Source organism: Dysidea avara, chromosome 5 (assembly GCF_963678975.1).
Source record: "Dysidea avara chromosome 5, odDysAvar1.4, whole genome shotgun sequence".
NCBI classification, from domain to species: domain Eukaryota; kingdom Metazoa; phylum Porifera; class Demospongiae; order Dictyoceratida; family Dysideidae; genus Dysidea; species Dysidea avara.
The window spans coordinates 27,352,082-27,372,450 of record NC_089276.1 but is presented as its reverse complement, the minus strand read 5'-3'; the positions used below and the strand labels follow the sequence as shown (position 1 = coordinate 27,372,450).

The 20,369-nt window shown below is 38.5% G+C and overlaps 1 protein-coding gene across 1 annotated transcript; it reads right to left on the bottom strand.

Moving 5' to 3' along the window:
• Positions 1–108: 108 nt before the first annotated feature.
• Positions 109–20,266, bottom strand: LOC136255771 (uncharacterized). The gene is made up of 5 exons (XM_066048660.1): positions 20,044–20,266; positions 12,863–13,147; positions 3,352–3,429; positions 854–985; positions 109–810 (listed from the first exon to the last, which is right to left on the bottom strand). Exons 1-4 carry the CDS (start codon positions 20,135–20,137, stop codon positions 867–869), a joined length of 576 nt encoding a protein of 191 aa, XP_065904732.1. The 5' UTR covers positions 20,138–20,266; the 3' UTR covers positions 109–810; positions 854–866.
• Between the last annotated feature and the right edge of the window lie 103 nt (positions 20,267–20,369).

Sequence of the window (20,369 nt, the reverse complement as noted above, 5' to 3'; positions counted from 1 at the left end):
TGACCTCTAGTATGGTCTGACAATTTTAAAGCCCTTGAAATGGGAAGGTGAGAACATGAAATATCAGGCCTTTCCTGATAACCTTCTCTGAATGCATCAGTGCTCTTAATGTTTAATTTTGTCACTTCACTTGAGAGTTCTGTCTTTCCCAAGTTTGACAACTTCAATCTGGCTAGCTCTAGCTCCCTCATTTGCAACTGTTCCCTGACTAGTTGCATCTCTCTGTTACAGCATTGTCATACTCTATCAGCTGCTTACAGTTTTCCTGCCAGAGTTCCAATACATGTTCATTGGCCTTACTGAGGTCAGCCTTCAATCGAGCTACTTCATCCTTGGTTGACTCTAACTCTACTTTTAGAGCCACATTTCCTTCCTCCAAACCTTGTAATAAGTGGCGTAACTGAGTAAGTTCAATACTTAAGTCCATGTCTTCCTCACTCCAATTTCCCTCACTAGGAGTAGGTGACTTACTTACCATCCTAGACAATGGTGGAATGACCAGGAATATTCCATCCATATCCCTCAATGACAGTTCCTCTCCTTGCTCAGTCACTGAAACAATCACTTGAACACACTTAGGATCATGAAACATGTCCACTAGTTTCCCATTAATCATTACCTCCAAGTCACTCTTGGTGGCTGCTGTAGGCCAGTCAAGGCCACTTTCCAGCTGCTGCATATGTCTCACTGTAAGCCTCTTTGAGCCCAAAGGGAAGGCTTCTCCTTCCACCACACTAGGTAAGGAGTCCATTTGTCCACTAACAGTTCTACTATACTGTTCAGTAAAATGCTTGGACTACACAGTGTTTCCTAAAACTGCTTATATCCTACTCTTCTACAAGTTACAGTATACCTCACTGTCAACTCTATGACCTTTCTTCCTCTCCCCCTTGAAAAGTTCCAGTCCTGCTGACTAAGAAGCTCCTTGGTAGCAGGATCTCGGTAGGACCTCCACTGTAAAAGGGTTCCCCTGGTAGGATAGTCTCTAAAGCGCAGTTTTAACACATAACAATCTTTATTCACAGCAGCAAACAGCAGCACAATTACAATCAAAAAGTCTGTTTTTATAGTCCAAATTACATCATAATTACATTACATCATAATTAAAGTAATTGTAAGGTTTCTGATGCACAAATGGTAACATACTGTACGTAATGGAAAATTGGAAGCACATAGGCCCGTAGTACGTAGCTTGCATAGCTTACCTTTGATCATAGTAGCAGCAGCGCTCAGATCTATGACCTGTGCCAGTACGATGGTCCGCGTTCTATTTACCCGGGCCAGAAGTTGTTCAAACAGACAGACCCTTTCAGTTGTCTGGAACTTAGTCTTGACTAACAGGATGAAGTAATACAATTTTCACTCGATTACTATTTAATCACTCACCTGATCTCACCGTCTGGCAGAGTGGCTGAGTCAGTGTGTTCAGAGGAACAAGCCATCAAGGATCAGTCCGTCTATTAAGTAACAAATCTCTTTGTCGATTGCAGTCCAGGCATTGGCAAAAGTCGAAGTGACAACTCAGCAGCCTTAATTTTATGTTTTACATGCAACGCTTGAAATTATAAGCACCCCGCTACAGAAAAGTGTTGATACGAAAAATTAACACCTTGGTATGGTTTCGATGCTTGAAAAAGAAGACAACCAACCTGACTGAAGATAAAAGGAAAGACAAAGCGCACAGGGGGTACACTCATTGGAACCCCAAAAAGCACATCCCACTGGTGAGTTTGTTGTTGTGGCGTGAAATGGTGACCGTGCACTGCTTTGTTTGGGATCTAGGCTTGCGAATGTGGTCAGTGAGAGAGTGAGATGAACTTTCAAGTTTTGGAGATTTTTAAAAAAATAAATGATTTTATATCCGGTCACCGGTAAGTGTTTTCTTGTTTTTAATGCTGTATTTCATGTTGTATGGACCAGTACTATTCCATAAAGGTGATTTTTGTGGTGTAAGATATGATTTTTAAAGGTGGCATTTTAGGTGGCGCGTGTCATTCTCGGGGGATCCCTACTTAAACAGTACTACTGTACTGTTTGATAAAGTACACTTTGTGCCCGCAAACAGTGCTTTATGCCCCACAAAGAGTGCTTTATTGTACCACAAAGAGTGCTTTAATTGTACAATAAAGCACTCTTTGTGGGCAATGAAGCACAGTTTCCCACGTGCTCCAGTGCAGGCTAATAACCCACGGCGCTCACATCAGTACAACTAATCACCCAAGCTAGTGAAGACTGATAGCCCTCCCTTATCGATAGCCCTCAATAAGAGTATTGGATTCAAGACTAGAAAATAATACATTATTTCTGTGATTTATTAGTGGCAGCCACAGAAGGTTCTTTCAACTCACTACTGAGAATACTCATAATGATAATGTTTAGTCTACTGCACTGGCAGTGTTTCAATTCTGCATTTCATTGATTGCCACATTCTGTCATTGATATGGCTGCATATCATCTGTTTCTCAAACACTTTACAAATTTCCTTAGTTTCATAACACCCTTTTAACTGAATAGGCCAGCTGCTTTTCCTCTTCAGCCTTCTACATTAACAAAAGCGAGACCATAATAGCAGCTCAGATGTCATAGTCAGCAGAAACAACTAAGTCTAATACATAATGTAACAAGAATTGCCTTGTCGTATTGGAAGCTTCTTGCTTGACATCAGGAGGTAAAACATTACTATAAGAAAACTAATCCCGTAATAATTATTAATATTTCGTTACTAATGACAACTAAACCCATAATCAATCCTTTGGTATTTTGAATCACTGCTTTTATCATAGATTATATAGGGAATACGTATATATAATCTATGCTTTATCAGCAGAGATGCCGCTAATAAATTGCAAGAGCATATGCAGCTACAAGCTTAATTTTAAAAAGTGTTCTGTTCCGTGGTTTAGCCCCTGATTCCGTTCCGCCTCGTTCCATTCTGTCGATTAGATCCCACCAGGCAGTGAGTCTAAAATTCTAGTTTTAGCAATTTTTTTAAAAAAATTCTGTATCTAGCCACCTGTAAGTGTTTTGTTATGTTTTATGCTGTATTGTATATTATATGGACTGGTACTATTCTGTAAAGGTGAATTTCACCTCATAAAATATCTATAGGATGATTTTTAAAGGCGGAATTTTTCTAGCAGCACACAAAATTTTCACCACGATCCCTACTTTAACAGTACTACTGTACTGTTTGATACAAGAATTAAATTATGCTGAACCGGTGTCCATGTTCACAGGTACAAAAGGATAACTGATTCAGCTACATTATACACCATCTGTAAGCATACAACTACACTTAGTTATAACAGATTGCATACATTCATGATTTGGCATACAAACAATTCTACTCACCAAATGGAACTGCCTCTCCTTCATGGCTTTGTGCAACCATATCACTTGACTGCACAGAATCTTGTTCTGGCTGTCTTGCTACAATATAATTATATACATACCATGTAACCACTAGCAATTCTTATTAAAATGAATTTTAGACTAAAATAGTTAGCTAGACTACACATATTTGTGTGCGGTTGACTGTATTTGCTTATTGCCCTTTTTAAGTTCTGCAAACATTTTATGCCTGCGACTGTTGTACTGTATAGCAAAAATTATCTGCTTTTACAATTCATTGCATTATATATTATTAAGTTAAGACACTGAGTAAAATCCTGGCATGTTTGCATTTTCTACCAAACTAGCACTGTAGCCCTACATGCAAGACTTAAACATTTTAATTCCAGGAACAGGGACCAAGCTTTAAACACCAGCACTGCTCATGTATGTGTGCATGGTGATGTCACTTAAAGAGTGTGAGGTTTTCTTATGGCATCCTGCTGAAATTAATGATAAAGTTGTTTGTTTGTAGTTTTGACAGGAATGTAGTTCAATTATTCAGTGAGTCTTCCCTACCAGTGATATTAACATACCGTAAAGAACAAATAAATACATTGGTATACCTGCTTTACATGCAGGACAACTAATTTAACAATAATTAATATACTGGGAACCAAGCATAAATATTATTGTTGTGTAGCATGCATGTTGATACTTTAAAGTACATGATCCGCATGCAGGGCTAAACTGCATATAGCTAAGGCAATTGTATATACAGTATACCTACTTGACAGATGGTGTACATGTACACATGCAGTTTCAGTTCTACATGATGTTTGCCTTACTGTTAAAAAAGAGAAATGAACTTGTGCATAATTTAAAACCAACTTATTTTGCAATTATAATTACTGCATGGCAAGCAAAAGGTTCAGAACTTGGCCTACTATGCACTTTCAGTTCTGATGTTGTAGTGACACATATACTTCTTGCCATACAAAAGCCCACTTTTAAAATCCTACAGTGTAATTGACAATGTATGATCCTTTAGAGTGAAATGTACGCAGAAACCTCAATGTAAATTATGGTATCTGCATGGTTCCAGTAATGTCATTTTTCAGATGCACAGTTGATCAGTAGTATATACCTGTCCAATCATGCAAGTTACTTATTTACTGAAGAAACAGTATTGAATGTCAGTGCACACCTATGTGTCTAAAACATAGATGTAGATATTCTGGATACTGCAGCTGTAAGTGCGAAAGAAGCTTTTACCTACTCTACTACAACACACTGGAAAACACACAGATGGAAAAATATGCTGACAATTTGCCTGCCCTACCCCAAAAGTGCTATAAGAATCACTATGATGTAAGGAATTTATGTGCCAGTGCTGAAAATTGAACATAAGAGTTTGTGGATGAAGACTTGCATGGAACAGATAGAACAAAAAGGTCCCAAAAGTGAAAAAAACTTATGGTCTAGGTGGGGATTGAACCCACATTGGTTAAGGGAGGTGCACAAATTGCCACAATTGTTTGTCTGTGCATGGTTTTGACAGGAATGTAGTTCAACTTTTCAGTTATCCTTTCCTACATCAGTGCCTTCATCACTCTATATATACCACTTTAGCATGGGCGTTCAAAGGCGCTGCTCGGTGTTTAACTCGCATATTGCCCGGGCAATATCATGGGAAAGCGGTTTGCCAATGACTTTGATGCCCAGCCAGTTCAAAGAAAACGAGACGCTTTGACTCGTTATATTGAGCGACAGAGCTTTGCATTGTGGGATTCGTTTTTGTAGTAGTTGCTAAGTTTAGTAAATAGGCTAAGACAGACTAGTTGATTGTTACTAAAGGATAATAAAATAATCGTTTGGGCGATTGTGGATGCATATTTCTACCCACCACATATCAGCCTTTGAACAGATCACAGAACAGCAAAGCGACTACTGCTACTTTGAAATAGGTTAGTAACTTACAGTCCTAAGTACTTAACTTAATATAATAACTTACTTACTGTCCCAATAGCGAGGTTAGTTGGCTTAACTTAGTTCAAAAATGGTAATAATATAAACTCAATCCCACAATCGCAAGTTTTCCAATATAGTGTGTTGAAGCATAGTAACATATTAATGACGTTTTAACGTATGGACAACGTTTCGATGGCTAGTAGCCCACGCTTTTAAAACCACGATCGATTTTCAGATGCTACTGTATAAAACAAATGGGATGAGTTCTCATTAGTTCTTTCACCTATTAGGTGAGTGCGCCCCAGGTGGTATATATCACTTATACCACAGCTGCTTGGGATTTTGCTGACATATGCACCCGCAGCCCTCGGGCTTTGGGTGTATATATCAGCAAAATCCCTCGCAGCCATGGTATAACTATTAAATAAAGAACAAACAAAAGCACATATTGTTTGCTACAACACTCAAGTTGCTAGATGATGGGCATTTAATCTTGCTAAAATTCCTCGTCAATACATGCTTTGCATGCCAAGATACAATGAACTAAAAGCGAGTATTTAAAAGTGTGTATAAAAAGGTACTGTTTAAAATGAAAAAGAAATCTGCCAACACACAGTGTTGGGAGTAACACGTTACATAAGTAACACGTTATGTAATATTATTACTTTTGTGGTAACAAAGTAATGTAACGAAATACGCTATAAAAACAGGTAATATAACGCAAGTTACTTAACTTACAAATGTAACGCGTTACATAAGTAATATAGTTACTGTAACGAGTCTAATATTACGTAATATCATTACTACAAGTAACGAAGTCAAGGGCGGATCCAGGGGGGGGACCCCCCCCTCCCTTAAAAAATGTATATAAGATCGAGATACTCTAATAGAGCAGTCAATCACCAATCACTCTAATAAAGCAGTCACAGTGTTCATGGGGAAGTGTAGCTTACTTAGGAAGCTATAAATAGGATTTTATTTTACATAACATACGTGATATAATATATTTGGTAAAGGATAACTAGCTATTATTGTTGTGACCTTTTTTTTTTTTTTTCCCGGGAAGTTACTAGTCTCGTTAGTTATCCTCTGAGTAAACGCCTAGCCACAACGAAGTAACGAGGCCTACTGAATGAAGCTTATCCACCAGCTTCGCAAGATTTGCATATTGTCCAACAACGCAATCATGTCACGTGATAAGGTGGTAGTTTCACACGTGACAGCTTAAGGCTGTGGACACAGAGTAATATAATATGTAATATTATTACAGTTACTTTATTTTATGGGTAATATGTAACTGTAACTAAATAGTTCAGTTGCAAGTAATATGTAATATGTAACTAGTTACTTTTACAAAGTAACTTGCCCAACACTGCCAACACATGGATTCAAACCCACAACTTCCTACATGCTAGTCAGGCATTCTACCACTTGAACAGTATGTGCTGAGGTTTTTAAAGAAATGTAGCTCACGCTTTCTTCTACATGCTGTAGAGAACAAATGGAATCATGCGTGAACTCGTGATAATAATCTTAGAGTAGCCAGATGATGAGTGCTTTGTTACCAGCACTGAATGTATCAAATTTCACTGAGTTTGGTGAGAAAGCAGCGTGACAGTCAGACAGACAGATGGCTTTTCAGCTTTATATAGATTCCAGTGGTACACTTGCAAATAGTACCACACTACACTTCTGTAAATTTTTAAATGCATTATTACTGAAGCTCCGTTTAGATCCACCTCCATATAAAATTTAAACAAAGGCATTAAAGTTATCCTTGGAACTTAAGTACCTATGAAATAAATCAAGATTGCTAATCAAGACACACGGTAGTGTGTCGTGCGGCCCAAGAAGCCGGCACGCCACACCGTGAGTATGTTAACAGGAAGAAAGTAAACGTGATTTTCACACCTTTGTAGCTCCGTGATTCCTGATCCGATTGACACCAAAGTTGCTACAGAAGTGCCGGCTAGCTAGGGGAGTCCACATTCCAAATTTGAAGAAAATCGCCTCAGCCATTTCCTAGATACGAGCGGCCAAACTTTGGGATTTTTTTCTTCGTTTTTTTTCTTCTACTTTTCACACACTTTGCAAAATCCGCCATAAAACACGAATTCGTTCTCCAATCGGGCTGAAATTTGGACCACTTAAATGGCTCATTAAGGTGAATCTCAGTACCAAGTTTGGTAGGAATCCGATGAACATTGATGGAGTTATGACCGATTATTTGCGTAAAATTAGGTCGAAAGTCTGTCACGCCCACAGGGTAAACCGCTTGAAGGAATGAGCTGAAAATTGCTATGTAGATGGAGTAACTATCGTAGGAGTGCCTTTTTGTGGTTTGAAAGGAATCCAGTTAAAGGCTATCGAGATATGACACAAAACCCAACCTGTGTCACAATTACGCGATCGATTTTTATAAATTAAAAAAACTATTAATTTTCACGCCTACCTGGCAAACTGCTTAGAGCAATGAGCTGAAAATTGGTGTGTAGCTGGAATAGACGCTTTGCAAAACCACGCCTTCTTTTTAAAAACCATAGTAACCAAGCCGCCGCCATTTTCATTGGGGCCAGTGTTCATAGTGGCGTATGGCATATTCCTTTATACTGCTTTGCAGCACCGCTGTTTAGTTCCTTTTGGAAAAGGAGAAGTTTGTTTTCGGGAAATGATGAAGTTTTGGGTGAACTGAGCTTGGAAATCGACACCCAGCCGCTGCTTTTGGAGAATTGAAAATCTGGCTGTGGTGAAGAAAGTCGTTTCGATTAAAAGTTTCACTCTCCGCAAGTTTGTTATCAGACAGAAGTAATGAAAACTTATTGTGAGTGTAATATGCAACTCACAAATACTGTCTTCTGGTATTCAATGTGTTGAGATTCAAGCCACTGAGTTCCCCCCCAGCCGGTCACACTCAGGCTGGACCATGACTTACCCTTGCCACTAATACTAGCCAGCTACTGTGAGAATATTGGAATGATTACTCTGTTGTACTTGCTGGAAAAGCCAGGAGCACAATACATTAAGTCCAACATTAAGAGACTATCCAGAAAAGAGGAAGGGCTACATGTTAAGTTATATATTCAAAGTGAAGTGTAAAGCTGTTAGTGTATAGTGTGGTGAGGCTCTTGCTCTCACTTATCTGAAGATAGCATGGTGTATCTGACAGAGACAAGACGTAGTGTGGTACATCAGTACACTAATACATGAGGATATGATTTTTACACAATTTCTATACTCGTCATCAGTTTTAGTTGTGTCATCATTATGCACATGGCTATCTCTGTACACTCATAAGAGTACTAGCTATGTTACACACAGTATATGAAAGGAATGGATGATTAACTATACTTTATGTGTTATAGGAACAACTGATAATTCCACAGCCACGGCAGCTACATGAAATGAGGATGGCATATTGGATGGTGCTGGTTGTTTGCAATCACTGCTTGTGGTGCTGACACATATCTTTGTAGATCCCCAGATACTGCTTTCAAACAGCTTACAAGCTGATAATCCAAACTGTATGCATTATTATATATAAACTTTTCAGATATTAATTTGATTTTTCGTTCAAAAGATGTATGCATATACCGGTAGGTAGAACAGAGGTCTTAGTGAGTCACATTGCTTGCATGGCAATGAGTTCTCTTGTTTCTGCAATAGAAAATACTCAATGTGTATGGCACACACACCTTGCAGAGCAGCACTTTTATGTATTCATTCACCTACTGAGGATACCGTCTTCAAGTATGTGGAACTGAGGTCTTGGTGAGCCACATTGCAGCTTGCATGGCAATACCCTCTCATTTCTGCAATTGAAAATTCACACTCCTTGCAGAGCAGTGAGTGCTTTTATGTATTTACTTACCTACTGAAGATACCGTCTAACTATTCTTCAGTGATGTCTGCAGCAGCTGAGAACACAGTATATACCAGCACTGCCGGCTTGTACTGACTAGCTTAGCAGTCGCGTTTTGCGCCCTGTTCAACCCTGATAACCAGCTGCATCTAATCAGAAACACTAATTTTAAAACTCTGAACACTCCCATAGTCTGTTGTTTAACAATACTGCTCTGCTTGAGGTGCTGTCAACATCCAATTTCAATGCTGCGCAATCGCAATTATTCGTACCGGCCCCAATGAAAATGGTGGCCGGTCGGTTACCATAGTTTTTAAAAAGTGGGCGTGGTTTTGCAAAGCGTCTATAATTATCATAGAAAGTCCTTGCAGTAGTACAGAAGAATCGGAGTACAAACCACTGAGTTATGATTCCAAAGCCAACTACGTGTAGCATATGGGAGATCGAGATACTCTAATAGAACAGTCACCCTAATAGAGCATTCAGCTACGTTTATAACTTACTCGATTATTTATTTATAAGGCTTTTCAGCATGGGCACAACTACATACAGATACAGTGGTTATACATTCATGAAAACAATATTAGTCCATGCTGAGGGTCCACTAGCAACCTGTGCTAGTGGCCTGAGTATGTTACAAAAATTAATTACTTAACTACAGTAAGTTACTTATTTATTTAATTATAAATCAATTTGTATGTAACTACAAGAGATCAAAGTTCATGACAAGATGATTGCTGACACAGTTACCACACGGACAGAGATAGTGATATTTGTGTGGGTCAGTAGAATTGAAGTTTGTGATAAAATGATTCCAGAGAAAAGATTTGATGCGTCTTTTGATGGTTTCTATAGGCAAACTTATATCAATGATTGGTAGGGAATTCCAAAGGCGACAGATTCGGTTGAAATAAAAATGACGCTCTTTATTAGTAAAGGATATGTTGTGGTGTAGCTTGACTGAATTGGATCTTGTAGTACTATGGGAGAATGAAATGTAGAGGTTGATATTGAAGCTTGGAGTGGGATGTTTCAGAGAGTTGACAAAAAAGATTATGTCTGATATTTCAAAGATGTACATTAATGGAAGCAAATTGAGTTTTTTCAGCCGTGTTTTGTAGTCTGAGGAGAAGTCTTGTAAAATATATTTAGTTGCCCTACGTTGAAGTTGTTCAATTTTGGAGATGTCTTTTAAGAGATGAGGTCGCCGCACTGGTGCACAGTATAGGAGCTGCGATCTTACTAAGGATATATATAGTTTGAGCGTAACCGAAGGCACAATGGCTTTACAAAAGGTTCTACGTACAAGTCCCAGAGTCTTATAGGCTTTCTTTAGAATGTAGTCATGATGCTCATTCCATTACATTGCAAGTTATTCTGTAGAGAGTTCAGCTACAACAAGTCACTCTGTAGAGAATTCAGCTACAAACAAGTCACTGCGTAGAGGATTCAGCTACAAAAATGCTATCCAGTAGAGAGTTCATCTGGATCAGCTACAAACAAGTTACTTTATACAATGTTCAGCTACGAGTATAAGTCACTCTGTAGAGAGTTCAGCTACAAACAAGTCACTCTGTAGTACAAACAAGTCACCGTGTAGCTGGAGAGTTCAGCAATCAATCAGACAAGCCACTCTGTAAAGAGTTCAGCTATACAAACATGTTATAACTCTATAGAGAAAGTTATAACTCTATAGAGAGATCAGCTAGAAACAAGTCATCCAGTAGAGAGATCAGCTACAAGACATCACCTTACAGACAAGTCAGTTACAAAGAAACTACCATGTAGAGATTTCAGCTGCAAACAAATCACCCTGTAGAGAGTTCCAGTCATCCTGTAGAGAGATCAGCTAGAAGGATCACCTTGTAGAGAGATCAGCTACAAGAAGTTACATTGTAGAGAGATCAGCTAGAAGAAATCACCTTGTAGAGAGATCAGCTACAATAAGTTACATTGTAGAGAGTTCAGCTAGAAGAAGTTACATTGTAGAGAGTTCAGCTACAAAGAAACCATCCAGTAGAGAGTTCAGCTACAAACAAATCACCCTTTAGAGAGTTCAGCTACAACTACATCACCCTGTAGAGATATCAGCTGGATACAAGTTACCTTATAGGGATCAGCTACAAACAAATCACTCTGTAGAAATATGTGCTGGAAACAAAATCATCTTTCATTGTTAAATATACAAATATTATTAATCAGACAAAAAACTGTTAACAACATTTCTTCCTTTGTTCCAATATTCCTGCAGAAAAGAAAAAATAAACAAGTCAAAAGGAAGCACCAAAGCCAGTTAATGGCTGGCTTTGCGGCTTGCAATACAAAGAGAAGTGATATCTAAACCAAAACAGCCAAGCTGTAAAAAAAGAGTGCAGTCCCAAAAAAGGCCAGGATGAAAAAAGATGTGAAATCCAAGGTGGCGGCCAAGAAATGGCTGTGATGGTAGGTTAATAGCAAACAATTTAATTACAACAATTCGGTGAATTTAGTGCCGAATCCTAGTGGAGGAGGCAATGCAAATTCACCTGAATTGTCGTAATTAAAATTTTTGCCATTAACCTACCATCACAGCCATTTCTTGGCCGCCACCTTGGATTTCATATCTTTTTCATCCTAGCCTTTTTGGGGGCCGCACTCTTTTTTTACAGCTTGGCTGTTTTGGTTTAGATGGTATTTAGCATGTGATGTCACCTGAACAATAAGGGGTATAAAATGAAAAGGTTGATTGTGCATGTTAATAAACAATAAACAAACAAAAAAATGCAAAATTACCAAATCATTACTATGGATACAACCAATAACACTGCTTGAAATTTCTTTGTTTACTAGAGTGGTATATCCTCAGTATATGGAACAGTTAATTGTTTGTTATTTTAGTAGTTTTTCAGTAAACCTACTAGGGCTGAGCGATACTACCGTTTTAACGATATATTGCGATATTTTGACAGTATCAATATCGCGATATTTTGTTATTAACTATCGTGATACCAGGCCTGTACATTACTGTCATTAAAAATCCATTTGTTATGCAGTACTAGGCTAAGAATCCTTGTAAGTGGTAAAGTCCACCCACCTGGTTTCCCCTGCAGAGAGGTGTGAACACCACAACATAACCTCAAAGCATGTGTTACAATAACTGTTACTGTAAACAAGAATGATAGTGGCTAGTTTACTATCACCTATAAGGATTTCCTGCAGGAATGCTGAGCAATACAGTATGTAGCAGCAGCTATGATTGACTTATTCATAAGTATCGTGAACTATTCAGTATCGTGAATAGTGGCTTCAGTATTGATCGTGATACTAAAATGGCAATATCGCTCAGCCCTAAAACCTACACTCGCTGATGTTTTACTGAGAGTTTAAAACTTAGTAAAACAATTATGTTCCATATACTTAAACATTTTACTCTCAGTATAACTGGGCACAACTACAGTAAAGCAGCTTAACAAATTAGTAAACTAAGAACCTTCAAGCAGTATAAGGACATTATTTTTTACAACCAGGGATTGCAAAATACGCATGTAGGTGCATAAATGTAACTAAGATTTTGAATAAAATTAATGATAAAATAATTGAAATGTCATTTTTTGTTCAGCCATTCACATAGTTTTATTACAGATCTACATTTGATGCGTATATACTTTGATACTTCTATAATGCATATTTATGTGTTCAGGTACAATTATTGTGTTGACAAACCATGAAATGTTCTTTCCACAGATGCAGCTACTCCATTCAGTTCAACACCTGGTGCCCTCAGTGCTGCCACTAGCTCATACCAACTGGCATTGGGATGAGTTTGTAACCAATAGTCAAACATTGCAGTGCAACATCCTGTCACATCATCATTATTTGCTCTAATAACTTTCAACTGTGGTGCTTGATCCTCATCCAACAACTGTATTCCCAATTGATACCACTTGGAGCCCACATTAGTAATAACCCAAGCATTTTGAAGCTTCTTTAGAGTTGGTCTAGTTGTACCTATGTATATACAATTTATTGCATGTACAGTAAATCAGTCAACAGAATAGTATGTAATGGATAAAACATTGAATTTAAGCTCCCAATCACATAACCCAAATAAAGCATACAAGTTGCCCACAAGTAAGGTATGGTCTATACATGTACAATGAAGTTTTAAAGGGCATGTACATCAAGACACACAATAGTGCATTGTGCGGTGGGCCATGAAAGCCAGCACGCCACATCATGAGTATACAAGATGAAAGAAAACAGTTTTTTCACGCATGCATGCTTCATGGCCCCTTCTCCAAAGCCCATTATAATTGTCCACCAGGTAGGATAGGCCACACAGCAAATTTGATTAAATTCACAACAGCCATGGGCATTCAGTGTTTTATATTCTTTTATTTAGCCATAAAGTTTCAATTAGTTTCTTCAATTTTTTCATCTTATGCCATAGGGGGCTACCAGGGCTTCGAGACACCTTGCAAAAATTTCTATAAAATGTAAATGCGTAATTTGGTTGCATTGATCTTTGGCACAAATGAAGAGCACATAAAGGTGAATTCACATACCAACTTTGCTGTGAATTTGATAAACATCCAAGGAGTTATGAGCGTTTATTCATATAAAAAAAGATCTAACTTTTGTCAAGGCTACAGGGTAAACCAAATATGGGAATAACTTGAAAATTGGTGTGTACATAGGCTGATCACCATAGCAGTGCTTTTTGATAGTTTAATTAGCAATAGAGTTACAGCTACAAAGTTATAAAGCAAAGTTAAAAATCACGGGATAGAAATACTCTAATAGAGCATTCATCGTGGGGTAAAAAGGTGCACAAAAATGTCTAAAATAGCTTACCAGAGTTCAAGCCAGGGACCTCCATACCTAGCACCAGCATCCTTAACCACTGAACCACTTGGCTGACCACCTCGCTTAATTCTGCTTATAAATAAACGTTTGTGATTTCATAGAGAAGTACTGGATTGTTCTAGAACATTCTATCTATACAAAACAGCCAACTGCAAAAAAAAGGGTACAGCCCCCAAAAATCCGGGGTGAAAAAAGATGTGAAATGAAAGGTGGCGGCCAAGAAATAACTGTGACAGTAGGTTAATGGCAAAAAAAATTAATAACAACAGTTCAGGTGAATTTGTGTTGCCTTATCCAACTTTCACTAGAGTTTGGCACCAAATTCACCTGAATAGCCGTTATTAAAATTTTTTTTCATACTTGATTCATGCGGTGAGTTAGGACCCAAGGATATGAAAGTTGGTTTCTCGTTAGCAGCTAACCATAAAACCTTGGTTGTATATAAATCCTCACTAGTGAAGTTACTTTTGCATAGTTAGACAGTTTACCCTTTCAGCAACTAGGGAATTCCCCCAAAAATGAAAACTGAGCCACATGAGGTTATTTACCAGTGGCAGATCCAGAGGTGGTTTCAGGTTCAGGAAGTTTTCAATAAATGTGATCCCAGACTGAGAAGTGTATATAGTCCAGCTTTTTGATAGCTCAGTCAGTGGCCTATAGCTACATAGATAGCTACTGCGTAATCAGTGGCGGATACAGAGGGGTTACAATGGTTTCAGCTGAAATCCCCTCTGAAAATAGTGCGCACACCCCAAATTTATTTACAATTCGTGTGTGTGATAAAATCACCGACAATTATATGAAGTGTATTACATTGTGACCTTTCCTACTGGCCAAACTTCATACTTTTGCCTTTGAAATCACTGAAAATGCCATTATGGCATTTAAGTGTGTTAAGCTGCTCTAAAAATAATTATCGTTTAAATAGTGCAAGTGCTGTCTTGTTTAAACTTTCTGTGAAGGCCTAGATTAGTAAGATCCAACTATGAAACAATGTTGTGGAGTGATTTCATTGCTAGCTAGTGTAGGCTATAGATAGACTGTGGCATCCAGGAAGAAACTAGTTGTAGAACATGGAAATGTGCTCAATAAGGCACAATGCCACACCCCAACTATTATGCTAAATGGGATTTATATTCATGTCTTGTCACACCCCTTGGGTATTACAAACTGTTGAATTTCAAATTCAGTCAATGGTTGTAAAAATTACACAGCTGGCTGTTACACAGTGTGTTGATTATATACTTCTCGTTTATTCTCGTTTATTTATTGTACTGGCACAGAGTGGAAACTGGGTCAGGTCACCTAGGTCAACCGGATCATATTGTGTCCTGGTCTGACCCACTTTACAGATCATCTGGCTGATTGAATTGTTTGTGAAATGAATTAGTTTGACAAAGTGGAAGTGCATTAATGCTAGTACTGCTGCAACCCAGCTTCTTTCATGAGCTAAACCATAGATAGTATATAGAATAATACAGGGGCAGATCCAGACTTTTAAAAGGGGGGTTACACTCTGGAATTGCAACTTCAGCCTAGCTATGAGTCGAAGACCAAAAAAAAGGTCATCACCTGCTGACAATAGCTGTCCCTCACCAACTATATTTTCTTATTTATAACTCCACACGTAGCCTGCTACACTGCTCCTCTTAAGAATACTGTGACTGCTCTATTAATAGAGTATCTCGATCTTGACTGCTCTATTAGAGTATCTCGAGTAAGAGAGGTTCTTTCAAAAGGGGGGTTCCATGGAACCCTTTGAACCCCCCCTGGATCCGCCCCTGTAGCTATGGCCAAACCCACTTATTGAGATTACTGTTTGTAAGTAAATGTAGAAGCACACCAATTTATTGGTATAGAAGTAGTGCAGTCTGTAGGTATATGCACATGCACAAATCTATAGGCTGTCTGCAGGCTTACATGGAGCAACACCCACTAATTGACTGATATACTCTTGAGGTCAGCTTCATTTGTGAGCCATGCCCACTTACAGCCTCAGGAATGTGTGGTGCTGTTTGTAGCATACATGCATGTAGCCACACCAATTCATTAGTATGGTGTGTTTCTACTTGAAGATATGCACAAACCACACCCACTGGAAATGCATTGGCTACATATTTTTTACACACCTGGGATAGAAATTTGAAGTTTTAACGGTGTTGGGGGATAACGCGTTACTTATGTAACCAGTTACATAATATTATTACTTTTGTGGTAACTAAGTAATTACGTATAACGAAATATGCTATAAAAACAGGTAATATAACTCAAGTTTCTTTACTTACAAATGTAACGCATTACATAAGTAATGCAGTTACTGTAATGAATCTAATAGTAAGTAATTTTATTACTGCAAGCAAGAGTGAATTCCATTATTTACCCTTGCTGTAAGTTACAAGGTTACTACTCTCGTTACCAATCCACTGAGTAGCTAACGTCCAGCCACAATGAAGTAACATGAGTGTAGCTTGTTTCTTTCTCTTGAATACAAATTTAACCATTGTCTAACAATGCAATCATGTCACATGATATGGTGGTAGTTGCACACGTGACAGCTTAAGGCTGTGGACACAAAGTAATATGTGACAAGATTTTACAAAACCGATCCAAATCGCACATCAGGCAAAATCAAACTAACACCACCAGTGGATAGCTACACTATTGTACTACTAGTTTTGACCCTCAGTACCACTCAAACTACTCAAGGCTGGTTTCAACAGGCGTCTTTTCTGGATGGTGTGTAGAGCTCGAGTGGCAGTTTTAGGCCTTGTGAAGGACCTGGCTTGGCAAGAATCAGTGGTTTACTGGTGGACAGCCTGATAATGTTGGCCAGACATCTTTCTTTGGATTTTGCTACATATCAGCCACTAAGGAGCCAGCGCAGCCCTGTAATCTCGTCTCTGGACTCCAATCGTGGTCTGCCTCCATTTTGAGGTCTAGCCCTTGCCCAGCCCACCACCCCCCCCCCCCCCCCCCCCCCCCACCCTCCACCCCTTTGTGAGCACTCGCGATACTACTTCGCTCATCCAACAGCTCAGAGTTTCTATCTTATTTGGTGGGAAACTCTACCAGCAGCTACAAGTACTGGAAGTGGTCTGAAAGGTAACAGATTGATGCATCTTTGGTGTAAGTTTCATACGTGTGCTTGTTATCCTTGGAGAGTTATGCTGACTTGAATTCTTTAAAACCATTTATCTCGAAACTTCTAATGTGCAATTTGGATTGTTTTTCCAAAATCCAGTCACATATAATAATTATGTAATATAGTTACTTTATTTCATGGGTAACATGTAACTGTAACTAAATAGTTTCAGTTGCAAGTAATAGTAATCCACTCAAAAACAGCCAAGCTGTAAAAAAGAGTGCGGCCCTCAAAACCCTGGGTGAAAAAAGTTGTGAAATCAAAGGTGACAGCCAAGAAATGGCTGCAATGATGTTAATGCTAATAAATCACAGTCATTATTAGCATCAACATCATTGCAGCCATTTCTTGGCCGCCACCTTTGATTTCACAACTTTTTTCACCCAAGCTTTTAAGGGTCGCACTCTTTTTTTTATAGTTTGGCTGTTTTTGAGTGGATTTCACTTCTTTTTGTATTTTCAAAACCAAGGTTTTGATGTTTTTACTGGGATATGATTTCCAGGCTGTTGTATCACAAGTTTTGCTAGCATAGCACTTATTGTGATGATTATGATGATTGGCATGAGTCGGTCATACTAGTCTGCTCGCAGACCGCCTGGGGGCGAAACTAAGTTAATACTACAAATATACCACTGATCAATACGAAAATGGCTCTGATTTGATGAAATAGCTACTAGACTGAGCCTCAAAGTGTTGCAACAATAGTATGGTGCTAATGCTCTAATAGAGCGCACATTTTTGCTTTCGCTGAAATCATCTAATAGAACACACATAGAATGTTCTAGTTTCTATTGGTAGATCAGTTTTACTTATTAAGCTAGAATATTCATTTATAAGGTAGAAATTAAGTGAAGTGATCAGCCGAGATAGCAGTGGTTCAGTGGTTAAGGATGCAAGTGTTAAGTATGGAGGTCCTTGGTTCGAACTCTGGTCATGATCAGTTGGGTTTTTTTCAACATTTTTTTTGCACCTTTTTTCCCCCAGTGACTACTCTATTAGAGTATCTCGATCCCGCGATTTTACACTTGCTCGGTGTTTGCTTTATAACTTTGTAGCTGTAAGTCTGTTGCTGTTCTAACCACCAAAAGGCACTCCTAAGATGATCAGCCTATATGTACACATGAATTTTCAAGTTATTCCTCTACTCAGTTTACTCCGTAGCCATGACAAACGTTTCATCTTTCTTTACGTGAATAAACGCTCATAACTCCTTGGATATTTATCAGATTCATAGCAAACTTGGTACGCGGATGCACCTTTATACGCTCTTTACTTCTGCCAAATATCGATACAATGGAGGTACAAGTTTGTGTTTTATAGCAATTTTTTCAAAGTGTGCGAAAAGAAATCAAAGCCCCTGTAGCCCCCTATGGCAAAGATAAAAAATGAAGAAATTAAAATGAAACTTTAGCCACTCATATCTCAGAAACGGCTGGGGTGATTTCCTTCAAATTTGGTATGTAGTGTGGCCTACCTGGCGGGCACCTCTGTAGTGAAACTAGTTCCAATTGGATAAGGGATCATGGAGCTACAAAGGTGTGAAAATTACATTTTCTTTCTTCCTGTAAATATACTCACGGTGTGGCGCGCCAGCTTCTTGGGCCGCACGACACACTACCGTGTGTCTTGATATGTAATGAGTTACTTTTAAAAAGTAAAAAGCAATTGCCCCAACACTACATTATAACACTTTCACACCTCCATCAACACTTCTCTACATTCATTAATGCATAAGTAACTGATCTTTAAGGTATAATTTCATTATTCAAGGGGAAATTAGGGACGATGAGTTGACCTCAGTTCAATAAACAAAGATACACAAAGTAAATTGTAAACTAAGAAGGCTTCATTTAAGCTAGCCAAAATTTGTAATGTCTCATCATTCAAGCAGCAAGACTAGAACATGCACTATCAATGGAGAAAGAGTTTGATTGCTTATACAGTACTACAATTACGTACTGAATTTGAAATTCATACAGCGAACAATTTAAGACTTACAGTTAGCCAAAGTATTAGTCGCTCGGGCCTCTTAGCAAATTTTGTTACTGTTATATCATTTTCCTCAACTATTACCTTTCTGCTCTATTTGCAGTAGACAACAAGATTACTGTAGCAAAACAATGGTTCAGACTTTTCACCACCTAGTTAACATCAAAGTAAAGCAAGGGTGCGAATTCTTATCCCATGTAGGTGTGTATAGGATCTACAATAGCTGTCTGTTAAACTTAATACATATGTGGAACCACACCCATTGACTGAGCATTAATTATAAAGTTCGCCTGTTTAGTTATAATATAACTGTTCAGTTACACTGATAACTTGAAATTCTAGTCAAGTGCAGTTCTTGCCATACATCTCAACTTTCCACGTCATATCTGGGTGAAATACACTGGATTGCCATCTGGGTCAGTGGGTCATCCAAGTCAGCAGTATACTGACCCAGTTTCAATGCTACTGGACAGCCAGGGTGAGTTTGTCCAAGGGGGCCAGTCCACCAAAGAAATCCAGTTCACACATACGTGCATTATAATTAACTACCTGCAAATGTACAATACATTAACTACAACTGTTTCTGCAAAATCCCTTACTTGTGGTAGGGTATTTGACAAGCTTTTAGCTAATACCACTCAGACTGACTCAGTATAGTACATCTGTGCAGTCTAATTCCCTCAGGAGAGGCGAGGCAAAATATTGACAGGTGCAATAGCTAAGGATTTGATACTTATAAGCTATATAATATCTTTAGTGGGACCATGTGTCCCAGTTCCACAGGCCTTTATAAGGCCTTCTGGTATACAGGCTCCGAGTCTGCCTTTACCAAGTACTTTAATCATAATGATAATAAAACAAACATAGCTAAAATGAATAGCTATAGCTAGCTAGTTAGATATCTCACTTGACGATTGTTTCAGTGTTGTTTGATGCTGGTGGTCAGTCAAGCCAGACGAGAAGCCCTCTGGCCCGAGCTCTGGCCTCTTGGAATCAGCCATCCGCGCGAGTCACCGCACAAAAAAATGGATACAGTTGTACAGTCGACGAATAAACTTATGCTTGAACAAAAAAACTCTCAGAGACTTGGAACAATATAACTACGTCCTTAATCATTATGGTGAAACCCACAATCGGTTGTTCGTGATCATGATTTTGTTCTTATGACCACTGATTAATAATAATAATAATATAGTATTGCTTTACAGAATTGTGGTACAACTACACATACAG

Bases quoted from the DNA above. Each gene is read 5' to 3' on its own strand.
- LOC136255771 (XM_066048660.1), bottom strand. From the start codon at position 20,137: ATGGCTGATTCCAAGAGGCCAGAGCTCGGGCCAGAGGGCTTCTCGTCT. The intron at 3,430-12,862 runs GTTTGTCAACAC...ATTATATTGTAG, and splicing joins TGTGGAAAGAACATTTCATG to CAAGACAGCCAGAACAAGAT. The intron at 986-3,351 runs GTGAGTAGAATT...ACTGCGCTTTAG, and splicing joins AGGAGAGGCAGTTCCATTTG to AGACTATCCTACCAGGGGAA.